This window comes from Phocoena phocoena, chromosome 2 (genome assembly GCF_963924675.1).
Source record: "Phocoena phocoena chromosome 2, mPhoPho1.1, whole genome shotgun sequence".
Lineage (NCBI taxonomy): Eukaryota > Metazoa > Chordata > Mammalia > Artiodactyla > Phocoenidae > Phocoena > Phocoena phocoena.
In genome coordinates, this window is record NC_089220.1 from 91,539,472 (window position 1) to 91,560,807 (window position 21,336).

At 38.1% G+C, this 21,336-nt stretch overlaps 1 protein-coding gene across 2 annotated transcripts in view; it reads right to left on the reverse strand.

Moving 5' to 3' along the window:
* Nucleotides 1-358: 358 nt before the first annotated feature.
* The window catches only part of SHC4 (SHC adaptor protein 4), a 128,046-nt gene continuing 107,068 nt past the window's right edge, over nucleotides 359-21,336 (reverse strand). The window contains exons 11-13 of one of the 2 annotated variants that reach the window (XM_065871358.1): nucleotides 18,669-18,676; nucleotides 9,192-9,443; nucleotides 359-514 (exon numbers count right to left, since the gene is read on the reverse strand). In XM_065871358.1, coding sequence (XP_065727430.1) covers nucleotides 359-514; nucleotides 9,192-9,443; nucleotides 18,669-18,676 — 416 coding nt within the window. Of the gene's footprint in view, nucleotides 515-9,191; nucleotides 9,446-18,668; nucleotides 18,677-21,336 lie in introns of both variants that reach the window. The other variant, XM_065871357.1, reaches the window with a different exon arrangement.

Here is a 21,336-nt window from a genome sequence, read left to right on the forward strand (position 1 = left end):
GAAAGGCACATACCACTGCCCCAGCAGTTCATTCAAGTTGTCTTCAGCACGTGAAATTTCAATTGTGCTTTTTTTAGCTTGTTATCAATGCAATATGGCCTTAAAAAGTGACATCCGTGCATATGTATACTTTCTTTTCAAAGGGACCCATCCTCTTCCCTTTTTCTGATTTTCACTTTCTGAAGATCGATTTTTGTTAGTTCTTTGTTTTATAAAGGACCTAGTCCATGATGGTCTCAGAAAGATACACTTCGCAGTTTGTGCTCTAATTTATCTAGAAACCAAGTGTGAATTATTTTTGTGTCCTAATACAAAATGGACTTTCCTGAAGTATCAGTGTGATGGTACTTCCATACTGTCATTTGTTGGAATGCAAAAGTACTGGATTATTATCTTTTCTCACTGGTTGTTTAAGGCTTACTTCGCTTCCAGAAGAGATGATTGGCAAACTATTATCCATGTGGTATCTGATAAGGTGGCCAACATTATCAAATACATGATCCTTGGTCCTCACCTTGAAAAGGAAATACAAATGTATTTAGGTTAAATGATAATGGTTCTCCTGAAAGGCATAAACAATCATAGGGTAAAAACAGACATATCCTTGAATGAGGTAACTGCTGAATAAAGAAAAATAAAGATACTTTTCAATTCTGGATCCCTTAGTAAACAATTTTCTCATTCCCAATTACATTTTTTTTAATTTTTTTTTTAAGATTTTTTTTCATTTGATGTGGACCATTTTTAAAGTCTTTATTGAATTTGTTACAATATTGCTTCTGTTTTATATTTCCTTTTTTTTTTGGCCCAGAGGCATGTGGAATCTTAGCTCTCTGACCAGGGATCGAACCAACACCTGCCTGCACTGGAAGGCAAGGTCTTAACCACTGGACCACCAGGAAAGTCCCCCCAGTTACATTTTATTGGAGCATAATTGCTTTACAATGGTGCGTTAGTTTCTGCTGTATAACAAAGTGAATCAGTTATACATATACATGGATCCCCATATCTCCCTCTTGTGTCTCCCTCCCACCCTCCCTATCCCACCCCTCTAGGTGGTCACACAGCACCGATCTGATCTCCCTGTGCTATGTGGCTGCTTTCCACTACCTATTTTACATTTGGTAGTGTATATAGGACCATGCCACTCTCTCACTTCGTCCCAGCTTACCCTTCCCCCTCCCCATGTCCTCAAGTCCATTCTCTACGTCTGCATTTTTATTCCTGTCCGAGGTTCTTCAGAACCATTTTTTTTTTTTAGATTCCATATATATGTGCTATCATATGGTATTTGTTTTTCTCTTTCTGACTTAATTCACTCTATATGACAGTCTTTAGGTCCATCTACCTCACTACAAATAACTCAATTTCGTTTCTTTTTATGGCTCAGTAATATTCCACTGTATATATGTGCTACATCTTCTGTATCCATTCATCCGATGATGGACACTTAGGTTGTTTCCATGTCCTGGCTATTGTAAATAGAGCTCCAATGAACATTGTGGTACATGACTCTTTTTAAATTATGGTTTTCTCAGGGTATATGCCCAGTAGTGGAATTGCTGGGTCGTATGGTAGTTCTAGTTTTAGTTTTTTAAGGCCTCCATACTGTTGTGCATAGTGGCTGTAACAATTTACATTCCCACCAATAGTGCAAGATGGTTCCCTTTTCTCCACACCCTCTCCAGCATTTATTGTTTGTAGATTTTTTGATGATGGCCATTCTGACTGGTGTGAGATGATATCTCATTGTAGTTTTGATTTGCATTTCTCTCATGATTAGTGATGTTGAACATCCTTACGTGTGTTTGTTGGCAATCTGTATATCTTCTTCGGAGAATGTCTATTTAGGTCTTCTGCCCATTTTTGGAGTGGGTTGTTTGGTTTTTTTGATATTGAGCTGCATGAGCTGCTTGTATATTTTGGAGATTATCCTTTGTCAATTGCTTCCTTTGCAAATATTTTCTCCCATTCTGAGGGTTGTCTTTTCATCTTGTTTATGGTTTCCTTTGCTGTGCAAAAGCTTTTAAATTTCTTAGGTCCCATTTGTTTATTTTTGTTTTTATTTCCATTTATCTAGGAGGTGGGTCAGAAACGATCTTGCTGTGTTTTATGTCATACAGTGTTCTGCCTATGTGTTCCTCTAAGAGTTTTATAGTGTCCGGCCTTACATTTAGGTCTTTAATCCATTTTGAGTTTATTTTTGTGTATGGTGTTAGGGAGTGCTCTAATTTCATTATTTTGCATGTAGCTGTCCAGTTTTCCCAGCACCACTTATTGAAAAGGTTGTCTTTTCTTCTTTGTATATTCTTGCCTCTTTTATCAAAGATAAGGTGACCATATGTGCATGGGTTTATCTCTGGGCTTTCTATCCTGTCCCATTGATCTATATTTCTGTTTCTGTGCCAGTACCATACTGTCTTGATTACTGTAACTCTGTAGTATAGTCTGAAGTCAAGAAGCCTGATTCCTCCAGCTCCATTTTTCTTTCTTAAGATTGCTTTGGCTATTGGGGGGTCTTTTGTGTTTCCATACAAATTGTGAAATTTTTTGTTCTAGTTCTGTGAAAAATGCCAGTGGTAGTTTGAGAGAGATTGCCGTGAATCCATAGATTGCTTTCAGTAGTATAGTCATTTTCACAGTGTTGATTCTTCCAATCCAAGAACATGGTATACCTCTCCATCTGTTTGTATCATCTTTAATTTCTTTCATCAGTGTCTTATAGTTTTCTGCATACAGGTCTTTTGTCTCCTTTGGTAGGTTTATTCCTAGGTATTTTATTCTTTTTGCTGCAATGGTACATGGGAGTGTTTCCTTAATTTCTCTTCCTGATTTTTCATCATTAGTGTATAGGGATGCAAGAGATTTCTGTGCATTAATTTTGTATCCTGCTACTCTACCCAATTCATTGATTAGGTCTAGTGGTTTTCTGGTAGAGTCTTTAGGACTCTCTATGAATAGTGTCATGTCGTCTGCAAACAGTGACAGTTTTACTTCTTTTCTGATTTGGATTGCTTTCATTTCTTTTTCTTTGATTGCTGTGGCTAAACCTTCCAAAACTATGTTGAATAATAGTGGTGAGAGTGGACAAACTTGTCTTATTCCTGATCTTAGAGGAAATGGTTTGTTTTTCACCATTGAGAATGATGTTGGCTGTGGGTTTATCACGTCTGCTTTTATTATGTTGAGGTGAGTTCCCCCTATGCCTACTCTCTAGAAGGTTTTTATCATAAATGGGAGTTGAATTTTGTCAAAAGCTTTTTCTGCATCTGAGATGATCATATGGTTTTTATCCTTCAATTTGTTAATATGGTTTATAACATTGATTGATTTGTGTATATTGAAGAATCCTTGCATCTCTGGGATAAATCCTACTTGATCGTGGTGTATGATCCTTTTAATGTGCTATTGGATTCTGTTTGCTAGTATATTGTTGAGGATTTTTGCATCTATGTTCATCAGTGATATTGGTCTGTAGTTTTCTTTTTCTGTGACATCTTTGTCTGATTTTGGTATCAGGGTGATGGTGGTCTCGTAGAATGAGTTTGGGAGTGTTCCTCCCTCTGCAACTTTTTGGAAGAGTTCGAGAAGGATAGGTGCTAGCTCTTCTCTAAATGTTTGATAGAATTCACCTGTGAAGCCCTCTGGTCCTGGGCTTTTGTTTGTTGGAAGATTTTTAATCACAGTCTCAATTTCAGTGCTTGTGATTGTTCTGTTTATATTTTCTATTTCTTCCTGGTTCAGTCTCAGAAGGTTGCGCTTTTCTAAGAATTTGTTCATTTCTTCCAGGTTGTCCATTTTATTGGCATAGAGTTGCTTGTAGTAATCTCTCACGATCCTTTGTATTTCTGCAGTGTCAGTTGTTACTTCTTCTTTTTCATTTCTAATTCTATTGATTTGAGTGTTCTTCTTTTTTTTCTTGATGAGTCTGGCTAATGCTTTATCAATTCTGTTTATCTTCTCAAAGAACCAGCTTTTAGTTTTATTGATCTTTGCTATCGTTTCCTTAATTTCTTTTTCATTTATTTCTGATCTGATCTTTATGATTTCTTTCCTTCTGCTAACTTTGGGGGGTTTTTTTGTTCTTCTTTCTCTAATTGCTTTAGATGTAAGGTTAGGTTGTTTATTTGAAATGTTTCTTTTTCCTTGAGGTAGGTTGTATTGCTATAAAATTCCCTCTTAGAACTGCTTTTGCTGCATCGCATAGGTTTTGGGTCATTGCGTTTTCACTGTCATTTGTTTCTAGGTATTTTTTTATTTCCTCTTTGATTTCTTCAGTGATCTCTTGGTTATTTAGTAGTGTATTGTTTAGCCTCCATGTGTTTGCATTTTTTACAGATTTTTTTCCTGTAATTGATATCTAGTCTCATAGCGGTGTGGTCACAGAAGATACCTGATATGGTTTCAATTTTCTTAAATGTACTGTGGCTTGATTTGTGACCCAAGATATGATCTATCCTGGAGAATGTTCCATGAGCACTTGAGAATAAAGTGTATTCTGTTGTTTTTGGATGGAATGACCTATAAATATCAATTAAGTCCGTCTTGTTTAAAATATCATTTAAAACTTATGTTTCCTTATTTATTTTCATTTTGTATGAACTGCCCATTGGTGAAAGTGGGGTGTTAAAGTCCCCTACTATGACTATGTTACTGTCGATTTCCCGTTTTATGGCTGTTAGCATTTGCCTTATGTATTGAGGTGCTCCTATGTTGGGTGCATAAGTATTTACAATTGTTGTATCTTCATCTTGGATTGATCCCTTGATCATTATGTAGTGTCCTTCTTTGTCTCTTGTAATAGTCTTTATTTTAAAGTCTATTTTGTTTGATAGGAGAAATGCTACTCCAGCTTTCTTATGATTTACATTTGCATGGAATATCTTTTTCTATCCCCTCACTTTCAATCTGTATGTGTCCCTAGGTCTGAAGTGGGTCTCTTGTAGACAGCAAATATTGTTTTTTTATCCATTCAGCCAGTCTATGTCTTTTGGTTGGAGCATTTAATCCATTTACATTTAAGGTAATTATCAATATGTATGTTCCTATTATCATTTTCTTCATTGTTTTGGGTTTGTTATTGTAGGTCTTTTCCTTCTTTTGTGTCTCCTGCCTAGAGAAGTTCCTTTAGCATCTGTTGTAAAGCTGGTTTGGTGGTGCTGAACTCTCTTAGCTTTCGCTTGTCCGTAAAGGTTTTAATTTCTCCATTGAATCTGAATGAGATCCTTGCTGGGTAGAGTAATCTTGGTTGTAGGTTTTTCCCTTTCATCACTTTAAATATGTCCTGCCACTCCCTTCTGGCTTGCAGAATGTCTGCTGAAAGATCAGCTGTTAATGTTATGGGGATTCCCTTGTATGTTATTTGTTGCTTTTCCCTTTCTTTCAATATTTTTTCTTTGTATTTAATTTTTGATAGTTTGATTAATATGTGTCTTGGCATGTTTCTCCTTGATTGATCCTGTATGGGACTCTCTGTGCTTCCTGGACTTGATTGACTATTTCCTTTCCCATATTAGGGAAGTTTTCAACTATAATCTCTTCAAATATTTTCTTAGTCCCTTTCTTTTCTTTTCTTCTGGGACCCCTATAATTCGAATATTGGTGCATTTAATGTTGTCCCAGAGGTCTCTGAGACTGTACTCAATTCGTTTCATTCTTTTTTCTTTATTCTGGTCTGTGGTAGTTATTTGCATTATTTTATCTTCCAGGTCATTTATCCATTCATCTGCCTCAGTTATTCTGCTATTGATTCCTCCTAGAGAATCATTGATTTCATTTATTGTGTTGTTCATCATTGTTTGTTTGCTCTTTAGTTCTTCTAAGTCCTTATTTAACCATTCTTATAGTTTCTCAATTCTATTTCCAAGATTGTGGATCATCTTTACTTTTACTATCATTACTCTGAATTCTTTTACAGGTAGACTGCCTATTTCCTCTTCATTTGTTAGGCCTGGTGGTTTTTACCCTGCTCCTTCATCTGTTGTGTGTTTTCCTGTCTTCTCATTTTGCTTAACTTACTGTGTTTGCAGTCTCCTTTTCACAGGATGCAGGTTCATAGTTCCTATTTTTGGTGTCTGCCCCCAGTGGGTAAAGCTGGTTCAGTGGGTTGTGTAGGCTTCCTGGTGGACGAGACTGCTGCCTGTGTTCTGGTGGATGAGGCTGGATCTTGTCTTTCTGGTGGGCAGGACCGCGTCCGGTGGTGTGTTTTGGGGTATCTGAGAACGTAGTGTGATTTTAGGCAGTCTCTCTGCTAACGGGTGGAGTTGTGCTCCTGTCTTGCTAGTTGTTTGGCATGTGGTGTCCAGCACCGGAGCTTGCTGGTTGTTCAGTGGAGCTGGGTCTTAGCTTTGAGATGGAGAGCTGTGGGAGAGCTCCACCGATTGATATTACGTGGGGCCAGGAGGTCTCTGGTGGACCAATGTCCTGAACTTGGCTCCCCCACCTCAGAGGCTCAGGCCTGATACCTGGCCAGAGCACCAAGACCCTGTCAGCCACAAGGCTCAGAAGAAAAGAGAGAAAAAAGAAAGAAAGAAAAAAAATAAAATAAAAATTTTAAAATAAAAAAACTAAAAAGTAATTAAAAAAATAAAAATAAATTTAAAAAAAAGAAAGAAGAGAGCAACCAAACTAACAAACGAATCCACCAATGATAACAAGTGTTAAAAACTATACTAAAAAAAAAAAAACAATGGACAGACAGAGCCCTAGGAGAAATGGTAAAAGCAAACCTATACGGAAAAAATCACACAAAGAAGAATAAACATTCACACTCACAAAAAGAGAATAAGGAAAAAAATATATATATATACATATATATATCTATATTTAAAAAAAAGGAAGAGAGCCACCAAATCAATAAACAAATCTACCAATGATAATAAGCTCTAAATACTAAACTAAGATAAACATAAAACCAGAAACAAATTCGGTGCAGAAAGCAAACCCCAAGTCTACAGTTGCTCCCAAAGTCCACCACCTCAATTTTGGGATGGTTCGTTGTCTATTCAGGTATTCCACAGATGCAGGGTACATGAAGCTGATTGTGGAGATTTAATCTGCTGCTCCTGAGGCTGCTGGGAGAGATTTCCCTTTCTCTTCTTTGTTCGCACAGCTCCTGGGTTCAGCTGTGGATTTGGCCTCGCATCTTCATGTAGGTCGCCCTCTGGTTTCTGCTCTTCACCCAGACAGGAGGCAGTTAAAGGAGTGGCTAATTAGGGGCCTCTGGCTCAGTCAGGCCAGGTGGAGGGAGGGGTACAGAATTCGGGGCGAGCCTGCGGAGGCAGAGGCCGGCGTGACGTCGCAACAGCCTGAGGTGCACCATGTGCTCTCCCGGGGAAGTTGTCTGTGGATCATGGGACCCTGGTAGTGGTGGGCTGCAGAGGCTCCCAGGAGGGGAGGTGTGGATAGTAACCTGTGCTTGCACACAGGCTTCTTGGTGGCTGCAGCAGCAGCCTTAGCATTTCATGGCCGTCTCTGGTGTCCATGCTGATAGCCGTGTCTCCTGCCCGTCTCCAGAGCTCGTTTAGGCGGTGCTCTGAATCCCCTCTCCTCGCGCACCCCGAAACAATGGTCTGTTGCCTCTTAGGCGTTCCAGACTTTTTCCTAGACTCCCTCCTGGCTAGCTGTGGCGCACTAGCCCCCTTCAGGTTGTGTTCACTCAGCCAACCCCAGTCCTCTCCCTGGGATCTGACTTCAGAAGCCCGAGCCTCAGCTCCCAGCCCCCACCCACCCTGGCGGGTGAGCAGACAAGCCTCTCAGGCTGGTGAGTGCTGGTCAGCACAGATCCTCTGTGCAGGAATCTCTCCGCTTTTCCCTCTACACCACTGTTGGTGCGCTCTCCTCCATGGCTCCGAAGCTTCCCCCCGATCCACCCCCCGTCTCCTCCAGTGAAGGGGCTTCCTAGTATGTGGAAACTTTTCCTCCTTCACAGCTTCCTCCCAGAGGTACAGGTCCCGTCCCTATTCTTTTGTCTCTGATTTTTAGTTTTTCTTTTGCCCTACCCAGGTACATGGGGAGTTTCTTGCTTTTGGGAAGTCTGAGGTCTTCTGTCAGCATTCAGGAGGTGTTCTGTAGGAGTTGTTCCACATGTAGATGTATTTTTGATGTATTTGTGGGAAGGAAGGTGATGTCCACGTCTTACTCCTCTGCCATCTTTAAGGTCCCCTCCCATTACCTTTTTAAAGCAACTGTCATTCCCCGTTAGGAAAATGGTAAACACTGTCACCCAATCCAAATTTGCAAGCAACCTTTTTGCCATGTTACTTTTTGATACATTCTATCATATATATTCCTATAAATATTTTGCCTCATAAAAGTATGACCACCTCTGCTCTCTTTTGGTTATTATTTGCATGTAATATCTTTTTCCATCCTTTCACTTTCAGCCTATGTGTGTCCTTAAATCTAAAGTGAGCCTCCTATAAATAGCATACATATAGTTGGATCCTGTCCATTTAGCTCTCCATCCAGTTATTCTGCATCTTTTGTTTGGGAAGTTTAATCCGCTTACATTTATAGTAATTATTTATAGAGAAGAACTTACTATTACTATTTTGATAATTGTTTTTTGTCCAGGATCATTTCTGTCTACAGGTATCCTCCGCTCTAGCCATACCTCTTTTATTTAATACCATTCTACCGCTCTGGTTGCTCCTGTGATTCCTTCCTTATGCTCCAAATGTCTCCCTTTAAAACTTTTGCCCTCTTTCAAGGTTCCTCTTACACGTCAGACCCTGCAAGAAGCCTTTTCAGTTTGCCTCAATCAGAGCACCCCCTTCTATCCTGAGAAACACCATAATGCTTTGGTTGAACCATTCTTATGTTATTCATCCATAATCATTTAAGCATCTGTCTTATGAAATTATAAGCACCCTGAGAGCAAGGACTCTGTATGTGATACTGATCAATAGTTAACTATGAATCCCTGTACTTCCGTGTAGGAGGTATTCATTTAACTCACTGAACTGCACTGAGAAGGGCAGAAAGAGGCTGTCCTCTAAGTGATCCTCTAGGGTGGCTCCCACTCAAACCCCTCCACTAGCCTCTATTTACCACTTCCTGCTCTAGCTGGAGGGTTCAAGAAAAAGTAAACCCTTAACCTTAAACACTCTTCAGTATCAGGCTTTAGACCTATCACTCAGAGTAACCTGAATCACAAGATCCTGTGAAACTCTAATGGGGGTCAATAATACCTTGCCTTCGGGATCCACCAGGAGAAGATGTTTTGCCTGGCCTCCCTGTAGCCCACTCAGCACATACTGGCCAGGAGATGTTGCACTCTCTCGAACCAAAAAGTCCCCATCCTTTACCAAGAGGCTCTCTGCTGCTTTCCTGCTCAGCTTGCCGTGGTAGCAGTCTTCATTCCGCAGCTGCTGCTTAATGTGTGGCAAAGAATGTGAGCTGGCAGGCTGGGCCGTGGCACCTGGCTGAACAGTTTCTGGTGCCTCTGAAGTCAAAATACAAAGAGAGACACCGCCAAGTTACCTCCTCATCCATCCTTTTGTTCATTAATTCATTCACTCACCAGATATAATTTGAGGACCTACTGTGTGCCAGGCACTCTTTAAATAGTGCTATTTCTGGAACAAATGGGGTTTTTGTTTCTAGAATTTCCAACAGTCTCTAATTTAATGGTAGATCCAAACATTGCCTTTGGCTTCTGTTACCAGGAAAGCCTTGCCCAGGTGCAGTTTTCCTTTCAAATGAGAAATGGAACTGACCCATAAGAACTGCTTTCATAAGTGCAGAAAGAGTCTCTTTATGTCCTATGTTAAAGAGAAAGAGGTTTATGCTGTACCTGGACTATAGATAACTTCTAAAACATTCTCAAATGCTTTGAAAATGCCTACAGTAACTTTGGGCTATGCCCACTTTTTAATATTCAGCTTTTTCTTTTAAACCAAATTACTAACATGCTTCAGAGATGCTTCTGTCCATCAACTTTAAAGCCGTGCTGAAGCTTACAGCATTCCTAGTAAATGACCACCTTGCTGTTTGTGTAATTCCCCTGCCTGGACAAAGCAGAATTGATCAAGTAGAAGAAGGTAATCATCAGGGAGGCATGGCCTGAGGCAAGTTCCCACGGCTCTACAGAATAAATGTCATCCAGAGTTGAGAGCACTGGGGATGAGAAGGTACATCCAGGTAGCCTTTTATAGTATTATTGGTACTCATAGTAATAACAATTATTACGTAGCTCACATTTATTGAGTATGATAGGCACTGCTGCTCAATGCTTTACATATATTATCCTGTTTGGCTCTCAAAATTAGATGGGAAGGAAATGGATCTTTAAAAAGGTTAAATGACTTACCCAAAGTCACACTGCTAATATGTTGTAGATCTGCGATTTGAAATGAGATCTATCATCAGAGCCAAGGTTCTTAATCACCACACTCTAAAACGTGGCTTGGATGAGAAAGTCTTTTAATTTTCAAAACTGGTCTAGCCACTCTACCTCTGTATAACCCACAAAGGTCCCTAAATAGACAGCAAAGCTATCAGGATGATATACAGCATCTCTAGAAGTAATAACACAAAATTCTCAGGTCTGAATCCAGATAAAAGTTGTATGTTTGCTTATTTATGTTTTTTTTTTTTTTTTTTTTGGCTGTGCTGCACAGCATGCGTGATCTTAGCTCCCCAGTGAGGGACTGAACCTGTGCCCCCTGCAGTGGAAGCATGGAGGCCTAACCACTGAACAACCAAGGAATCCCCAAAAGTTGTATGTTTAATATGGCGAATTTACTAGGAAAATAACCATAGAAATCAGACTTTGTCTTTTTAAATTCAAAGGACCTTTTGCATAGAAACTAGCTTTCTCTTTATAAATGCAAAGGAATGTTTACATGTCCTTACACAAGGGTCTCACAAATGAGAAATCCTCTTGACTTTAAGTTTTATAACTTACACAAAACAAGTGCCCTGTAGACATAATCCAGTCTCCTATTAATATGTTATAGTTTGGGCACTATTTAAGAACTTCTCTCTGCATATCACAATTTCAATGCAGCATTCATGAATATAACTTTTTCAAAATATCTTCAGTCTGTATCTAATGGCTAAACATATTCTCCTCTACAATCAGGTTCTTTCTATGGTTACCAGAAAAAGCCTGAAGAAATGTGTCCAGATTTGATGAATAATATTTGTAGTTGGCCTTAGTGCTGCCTGCTTTCAGGCATAATAGAGAACTTCTGATGAGTAGTTGTGTGTGTGTTTGTGTACGTGAGAGAGAAAGTGTGTGAGTGTGAGGGAGATGCATGCATGTGTATGTAGGTGCACACATCTTAGTGCATGATGGTTTTTGGTTTATACTGAGATTGTGGAGCACTCTTGGACAAGAACAAAACAAAAGAAAAACAGACATTATATCATCTTGAAAAGAGGCAATAGATCATGGGCCAGCCTGAGGATATGGACATTATTTTCCTAACACAGTTTCCCAAATTAGCACAATTTCAATCATCCAAACATTTGCTGAAAATATAACTTTTCTAAAAGCTGGGAGATTTTCAATCATCCAAACGTTTGCTGAAAATATAATTTTTCTAAAAGCAGAATATCTAACATATTTTTTAAACTTTTGCTTTAAGTTTAAAAGTTACACATTTAAAAAAAAATCTGGTAAACACAGAAAAACAAAGAAAATTAATCACTTTTCATCCTATCACCAAATACAACCACTCTTTAACATTGTGGTGCATTGTCTAGTATGGACTCCTTTTCATACATAAAGTTGACTTTGAAAAATATAATCATAATTTAAATACAGTTAATTATATATAATTTCCATATACTATTTAATGAATTATTAACTTGATATAATTATATTTTCTCAGAAGTACTGACAGTTAAGGAAGCAACAAAGAAGGTTGCTTAAATCACTCTGGATTGAACTGAGATCAAAAAAGAAAAAAGTGACAGGAATCATGGAAGAAAATAATCATGTCATCTTGGAGTTCCCATTAGCAACTAAAGACACAGTGTCACAACCAGAAATTCAGGAAAACATAAGATATATATGAATATCCACACCCATATGTATCTGGTGAGTAAAACTTTTGAAATGGGGGAATATGGTTTAAGGAAGAGAAAAAAATCTAACATCTAAAATCTGGATTAAACAATTGCAAGTAATTTCAATGAGAAAGAAAGAACAAGACATTTAAAGAAACCAATGTGAACTGTGAAGACAGCATATTCATGCATTCAATTTTTTTTAAAGCACATGTAAATGGATTTTTTTTTGACAGTATTGATCATTATACTAGCAAAGGACAGGGAAAAATTAGATGTCCATCAATAAGGGATTGGTTATACGAATTATGATTCACTCATACAACAGAATACTATAAAACAATTGAAAATAAAAACGGTTTATGCATCCCACATAGGAGCACCTAAATATATAAAGCAAATATTAACAGACCTGAAGGGAGAAATCAACAGCAATACAATTAGAGTATGGGACTTTAATACCCCACTTTCAAAAATAGATAGATCATTCACATAGAAAATCATAAGGAACACTGGACTTAAATTACACATTCGATCAGATTGACTTAACAGACATTTACAGAACATTCCATCCAAAAGCAAAAGAATACACATTCTTCTCAAGCACACATGGAACACTCCCCAGGAGAGATCACATGTTAGGCCACAAAACAAGTCTTAATAAATTTAAGGATATGGAAATCATATCAAGCATCTTTTCCAACCAAAGTGGTATGAAACTAGAAATCAATTACAAGAAGAAAATTGGAAAATTCACAAATACATGGAGATTAAAAAACATGCCACTGAACAACCAATGGATCAAAGAAGAAATCAAAGGAGAAGTCAGAATATAACTTGAGGCAAGTAATTTAATTGAAAATTAAAATATTTTGAGACAAATGAAAACTATGTACCAAAACTTATGGGATGCAGCAAAGACAGTTCTAAGAGTCAAGTTTTTAGCAATTAACACCTCCATAAGAAAAATGAAAGATTGCAAATAAACAACCTAACTTTACACCTCAAGGAACTATAAAATGAAAAACAAACTAAGCCCAAATTTAATAGAAGGAAAGAAAAAAACAAAGATCAGAACAGGAATAAATGAAATAGAGAGTAAAAATACAATAGAAAAGAAACTAAGCTGGTTTTTTAAATGATAAACAAAATAAGCAAACCTTTAGCTAGACTGACCAAGAACAAAGAGAGAGGACTCAAATAAATAAACTCAGAAAAGAAAAAGGAGACATTACAAATGATACCACACAAATACAAAGGATCATAAGAGACTACTCTGAACAATTTTATGCCAACAAATTGGATAACTTAGAAAAAATGGATAGATTTAGATCCCTAAAAACATACAACCCACTAAGACAATCATGAAGAAATAGAAAATCTGAACAGAAGAATTACTAGTAAGAAGATTGAACAACTAATCAAAAACCTTCCAACAAAAAAAAAAAGGTCCACAACCAGATGGCTTCATTAGGGAATTCTACCAAACATTTAAAGAGTAATTAATATCAATTCTTCTCAATCCCATCCAAAAAATAGGAGGGAACATTTCCAAACACATTTTACAAGCCCAGTGTTACACTACTACCAAAACCAAACAAGGATACCACAAGAACAGAAAATTACAGGCCAGTATCACATGTGAACATAGATGCAAGAATCCTCAACAAAATATTAACAAACCAAATTCAACAATACATTAAAAGCATCAAGTGGCATTTATTCCAGGTATAAAAGATCAGGAACAAGACAAGGATGCCCATTCTCACCACTTTTATTCAACATAGTATTGGAAGTCCTAGCCAGAGCAATTAGGCAAGAAAAATAAATAAAAGACATCCAAATCAGAAAGGAAGAAGTAAAACTGTCCTATTTGCAGGTGACATTATATATAGAAAACCTTAAAACTCCACCAAAAAAAGAGAAACTGTTAGAACAAATAAACAAAGTCAGTAAAGTTGTAGGATACAAAATTAATACATAAAAATTACTTGCATTTCTATACACCAATAAACTATCAGAGAAATTAGGAAAACAATCCCATTTATGATAACTTCAAAAAGAAAAAGATACTTAAGAATAAACTTAACCACGGAAGTGAAAGATCTATACACTGAAAACTATAAGACATTGATGAAAGAAACTGAAGAAGATACAAACAAATGGAAAGAAATTTTGTGTTCATGGATTAGAATAATTAACATTTTTTAAATGTCCATACTACCCAAAGCAATCTATAGATTCAATACAATCCCTATCAAAATTTCAATGGGGGCTTCCCTGGTGGCGCAGTGGTTGAGAGTCCACCTGCCGCTGCAGGGGACACGGGTTCATGCCCCGGTCCGGGAAGATCCCACATGCCGCGGAGTGGCTGGGCCCGTGAGCCATGGCCGCTGAGCCTGCGTGTCCAGAGCCTGTGCTCCACAACGGGAGAGGCCACAACAGTGAGAGGCCCGCATACCACAAAAAAAAAAATTTTTTTTCAATGGCATTTTTCACAGAAAAAGAATAAACAATCCTAAAACTTGTATGGAACCACAAAAAAATCTCAACTAGCCAAAGCAATCCTGAGAAAGATGTATAAAGCTGAAGGCATGGTGTGTCCTGATTTCAAACTATATTACAAAGCTATAGTAATCAAAGCAGTATGGTATTGGCATAAAAACAGACACATAGATCAACAGAACAAAACAGAGAACCAAGAAATAAATCCATACATATAGGGTCAATTAATTTACAACAGAGGAGCCAAGAACAGACAATGGGGACAGGATAGTCTCTTCAATAAATGGTGCTGGGAAAACTGGACAGCCACGTGTAAAAGAATGAAACTGGATGCCTATCTTGCACCATACACAAAAATCAACTCAAAATGGACTAAAGACTTGAACATAAGACCTGAAATCATAACACTCCTAGAAGAAAACAAGGGGTAAGCTCCTTGACATCAGTCTTGGCGATGTTTTTTTGGATTTGACACCAAAAGCAAAGGCAAAGAAAGCAAAAACAAGCAAGCTGGGACTACATCAAACCAAAAGTTTGCACAGCCAAGGAAACCATCAACAAAAGGAAAAGGCAACCTACAGAATGGGAAAAAATATTTGCAAATCATTTATCTGATAAGGGGTTAATATCCAAAATATATAAAGAACACATACAACTCAATAGCAAAAAAAACAATCCAATTAAAAAATGGGCAGAGGAACTGAATAGACATCTTTCCAAAGAAGACACACAAATGGCCAACAGGTATATGAAAAGATGCTCAATATCACTAATCATCAAGAAAATGAAAATCAAACCACATGAAATATCACCTCACACCTGTTAGAATGGCTATCATCAAAAAGACAAGAGGTTAAGTGTTGGTGAGAAAAGAGAACGCTTGTGCACTATTGGTGAGAATGTAAATTGGTGCAGCCATATGGAAAACAGAATGAAGGTTCTTCAAACATTCTTTTAAAAAACTGCCATATGATCCAGCAATTCCACTTCTGGGTATATATCTGAAGGGAATGAAATCACTATCTCGAAAAGATATCCACATCCCCATGTGCACTGAAGCATCATTTCTGACAGCCAAGACATGGAAACAATCTAAGTATCTACTGGCAGATGAATAGATGATATAAATACACAGTGGAATATGATTAAGCCATAAAAAAGAAGGAAGCCCTGCCTACTGCAACAAGGATAGACCTTGAAGGCATTATGCTAAATAAAGTAAGTCAGACAGAGAAAGACACTGTGTGATCTCACTTATATGTGGAATCCAAAAAAACAGAACTCATAGAAACAGAAAACAGATGGGTGATTGCCAGAGACAGAGAGTGAGGGATGGGGGAAATGCTAAAAAGGTGCAATCTTCTAGTTATAAGATAAATAAGTTCTGGGGATGTAATGTACAACATGGCAACTATAGTTAACAATTCTGTATTGCATATTTGAAAGTTGCTGAGAGTAGATCTTGAAAGTTCTCATCACAAAGAAAAAGAAACTAACTATGTGAGGCGATGGATGTTAACTAAACTTAGCGTGGTAATCATTTTGCAATATATATGTATATATATCAAATCAGTATGTTGCATACCTTAAACTAATACAATGCTATATGTCAAATTTTATCTCAATAAAACTGGAAAAAAGAAAACTACAAAATATTATGTGCTACTTTGGACAAATCTCTAAAATAGAGGAGTGAAAAAGAACAAGTACAGAAGGGGATACTCCATTTAGTTTTAAAGAAGAATGATTAGATAGATAGATTGATCATTAGATCTATCTGTAGACAGACAGCGGTACATAAGTAGATAGCTAAATACTTAACCATGCATTAACATTTTGGAAGTAGTCAGAAGGAACTCTTAATATCTTAGGGAACTATATATGGTGTTAAGCCTTGGGAAAGTATATATTTTAAAATAGCATTATTTATTATTTCGATTTCTTCTATGAGTATTTGTATTACTTTTTAATTAAAAACACTGTTTATATTGGGCTTCCCTGGTGGTGCAGTGGTTGAGAGTCTGCCTGCTGATGCAGGGGACACGGGTTCGTGCCCCGGTCCAGGAAGATCCCACATGCCGCAGAGCAGCTGGGCCCGTGAGCCATGGCCACTGAGCCTGCGCGTCCGGAGCCTGTGCTCCACAACGGGAGAGGCCACAACAGTGAGAGGCCCGTGTACCGCAAAAAAAAAAAAAAAACACTGTTTATAGAATAAAAAATGTATACAAGAGTCAAGATAGCCACCTAACTAAAGGGAAAATCAGAAGAGGGATATACTTTTGTGAGAAAAGTGTCAGTCAGGGTTGGGGGACAATCCTCAGTTTTCTGTTGTGGGAAGCAAAGCCTACCCTTTTCTCCCCACGTGTTATAAGACTCCATCTCTGATTCTGGAGGACCATAAGCAGTCTCTTTATGCAAGTAGTTATATTTTATAAAATCGCCAGAACACTGATTTAGTGAAAACGGAACCACTGCCCCTAGGACAAATGCAGGGTTAGGTTCTACCAAGCTTCAGGTCACAATATTTTTATCAATCGATCAATCATTACATAAACTTGTTTTATGTGTGTTTGGGTTTAGACACCTTATTTAGTATATATTGTTGATTTAATAACACTAAACTCATGGCCAACAGCACTGTAACTCATGCTTGAACTCAGCTTATCTAAGACACATATTTTCTCTGTAAGGCACATCACAGCCTTCTTGCACTTAGGAACACTAGACAGCACTTCAGCACTACACTTGGGGGTCATTTTAAACAGCAAGGTCATCAAGAGGTAGCACAAAAATGTGGGAAATGTGGCACTAAGTAGACCACAAAAGTTCACTTGTTTACAGTATGAGCTGAAACAAGAAAGCAGAGTGTAGCCTTGTTTGACCTCAGTTGGGAATGTGCACATTGGGTGACACAAAATTTCTGTTGCTTTGCACATATCCACAAATGACCACAAACGTGCCATGAGTACTGATTCTGGGATTACAAATAAATCTTAGCAAGTAAGCAAATTTTCAAATATGGAACCCACAAATTATGAGAATCAACTGTATATTATTTATCAGTATGGATTACTGGGTGTGTGAAAACTATAAAATAGAAATTTATCGCGTTACTGAGGGGAAAAATACATTCACCTCTATAAAGTGTCTAGAAAGTTGGTTAAATAAGATGTTAACATAAAATGTTAAGCCTAAGTGAAAGATCCAGGTGGTACTAAGAAAAAAAATTAATCTGTAATACAAAGGAAAAATTACATGTCTATTAAGATATATTAAAAAGCCACAGTAATGCATATATAGTAATTAATATACTGGTATACAACAAGCAAGTGGGCCAATATAAAAAGCAGAATAAAGGCCCAGAAACAGATTCACACATGTAGAAGGAATCTAGTAAAATGGAGAGTGGCACTAGAGAAAGAGGACATTATTTAGTCCATGTTGTTTGGAAAATTAGATCACTTTCATAGATAAAATTAAGTTAGACCCCCTATGTCATAGAAAATATAAAGTTCAAGTGAAATAAATATTTTATTTGGAAATAAAACTATAAAGGCAATAGAAGAAAATGTAGTACAAGCTAGATAAAGAGGAGGAAATTTAATCCAAAGACTGTAGAAGGAAGACATAATAAAGATAAAAAATGGAAGTCAATGAAACAGAAAACAAAAAAAATAGAAAAAAATTAAAACAAAATCTGGGTCCTTTGGAAACAACAGTTAAATTAATAAATCTCAAAGAACAGTGATCAAGGAAAAAACAACACAGAAATTACAAATAACAGGAAAGAGAGAAGGCATTCTTCATGCAATAAAAGGACAGTGAAGGAATATTATGGGAAATTTCACGTAGAACTGACTCTAAATGGACAGAGTGAAATCCTACTAAGTTTTTAAGGAAGATACATTGCCAAAGAAATGACAATCCCTTCTTGTCTATGGCTTTTTGGCCTCTAAAGCAAACTCCAATCTCTGAAACCCACATCAACAGGAAATAAGCTGTACAAGTGGTGAAGCCCCAAGAAAGGCACTTTCTCCAACATCTACTTTAGATGGACACACGAAGGATAACAGCAGGAACAACCCAGATAACAATGGACAAGGAGATTCCTCCCATAACACTGAACCAGAGGCCAAGCAAATCACTTTCTCCACTTCCGGCTCAGGGAGTCTTCACAATTACTGCCTGGCAGGATTTGGTAATCATTATGGACCAATGACCACTGTGTGTTTTGCCTGCTTCCCTTTTGTGAATGTGGGTTTTTATTGAGGCTATCTTATTCCTCTTCCACCACTAATTTTGGGTGTGGAAGAGGGCAGACAACTTGGCAAATAGTAAGGATTCTCATCCAATCTTGATTGAGAGGACTTCATATCACTCAGATGTCACAGACTTTAGGCTGGATGCTGTAACTGTTTGGGGTATTTGCGAGGTCTCCCTTTGGGAGAAGGCATATGTTCTAAGTGAAAAGAAGAGCTCATGCATGTTTGAGTGGCAGAAAGGTATGCAGTGGCAGGGACAGTTAATTGTGTGCCAATATCTATTCTCCCTTTCATTACATTATGGAATTCCTAATTTTTAGCTGGGCACATGGCCACCCAGCTAGAGTAACGTGAAGCTAGGTATGGCCCCATGTCTAAGTTCTGCCAACGGCATGTAAGAACAAATGATGTCTGCCGCTTCTGGGTCATGTCCTTTAAAGAAACATGTGTGCACTCCACGTGCCTTTCTTACTTCCCACTGGCTGAATACCGATGGGATGGTGAGAGCTCAAGCTTTTAGACTAAAGATAGAAGACCTTAGACCAAACTGAAGCTCTTAGACCAGAGATGGAAGCCAAGTGTCACAATGGCAAAGCTGTCCCACCAGTCCTATACCATCCATCTTTGGGCTATTAGCTAAAATAAATAAACTTCAGTCCTTTTTACACTATGGGATTTAGGGGGGTTTCTTTGTTATGGAAGCTAAGACTGAAACTAATAATAAATCAATACAAAAATTAGTTTCAGTACTAATGGTTTCCTTCTGCCATGTTTGATCAGACTAAAGATTGTGTTAGAGCTTTTCCTATGTTGGCAGTGTGACAGGATGAAATGAGGAGCCCTGAAGGCATACTTGAGATATATTAGGTTCACATCTCTGGATTTGTTTTTGTTTTGTTTTACTGAACTAATTAGTAACTAATCTGGGTAAGGGAGGCTAAGTACGCTTAAAGAAGATAAAGAGGATTTTTGCAGGAGGAAGGAAAGAAACAGGAGGAAACATTAGGGGGGGAACGTTAAGAGGTGTATTTAAGACATTCTGCAGGACGTTATATATAAAGTTATCCCTACTCCATCTTACTAGATTTTCTTAAATCAACATTATTTATACTTTTGGAGTTGGAGTTAACTTTTTTTGGAGGGAGCAGTGATACACTGAAATTAACCTCAAAGGGGTAGCAAGAAGTCCAGGAGGGCTATGGTACATTAAATCCCAAATGGAAATAAAGAGTGAGAGAGAACCAGAGGTCTAAATTATTAAACATATTGCCACCAAGGCAGGGAGAGGGAAAAAGGATGAAAAAAGAAAGAGGCTAGAATCAATGAAAACGCATTTTGACATTATAGTTTTAGACAGAACAAGCCTTATTTACTTTCAACTAATGACAGGAATGTTATTATGGATTAATTTTGCCTTTCATATTATTGAATTGTCTATGACAAGAGGCAAAGTTTCTTTGCTTGAGTTATAATGATTTTTAAAAATTTATTTATTTAATTTATTTATTTTTGGCTGCATTGGGTCTTCATTGCTGCACGTGGGCTTTCTCTAGTTGCGGCGACCGGGGGCCACTCTTCGTTGCAGTGCACAGCCTTCTCAGGGCGGTAGCTTCTCTTGCTGTGGAGCATGGGCTCTAGGAGCGTGGCTTCAGTAGTTGTGGCTCGCAGGCTCAACGGTTGTGGTACATGAGCTTAGTTGCTCCGCAGCACGTGGGATCTTCCCAGACCAGGGCACAAACCCATGTCCCCTGCATTGGCAGGCAGATTCTCAACCACTGCGCCACCAGGGAAGTTCCATAACGATTTTTAACATTGAAGATTTGCTTATAAAGGAACTGGAGTTGTAAATCAAGGAATATCCCAGATTACATAATTTTGGCCACCCACTAAATGTATTTTCTAATAAAATATTGTTGCTTTGGGGTTTCCCTGGTGGCGCAGTGGTTGAGACTCTGCCTGCTAATGCAGGGGACACAGGTTCGAGCCCTGGTCTGGGAGGATCCCACATGCCGCGGAGTGACTAGGCCTGTGAGCCACAACTACTGAGCCTGCGCGTCTGGAGCCTGTACTCCACAACAAGAGAGGCCGTGACAGTGAGAGGCCCGCGCTCCGTGATGAAGAGTGGACCCCGCTTGCCCCAACTAGAGAAAGCCCTCGCACAGAAACAAAGACCCAACACAGCAAAAATAAATAAAAAATAAATTAATAAACTCCTACCCCCAACATCTTAAAAAAAAAAAATTGTTGCTTTGAAAAGTCCATGAAATGGAAGCTATTGAGTGTATGCTCTTATAAAGTTATTTCCAAAACCTGAGGTCCAAGGCAGGCGGGGTGGAAGGGACTAAATTGGGAGACTGGGACTGACATATACACACTACTATATATAAAATAGATAACTAATAAGGACCTACTGTACAGCACAGGGAACTCTACTCAATTCTCTGCAATGGCCTATATGGTAAAAGAATCTAAAAAGAGTGGATACATGTATATGTATAACTGATTCACTTTGCTGTACACCTGAAACCAACACAACACTGTAAATCAACTA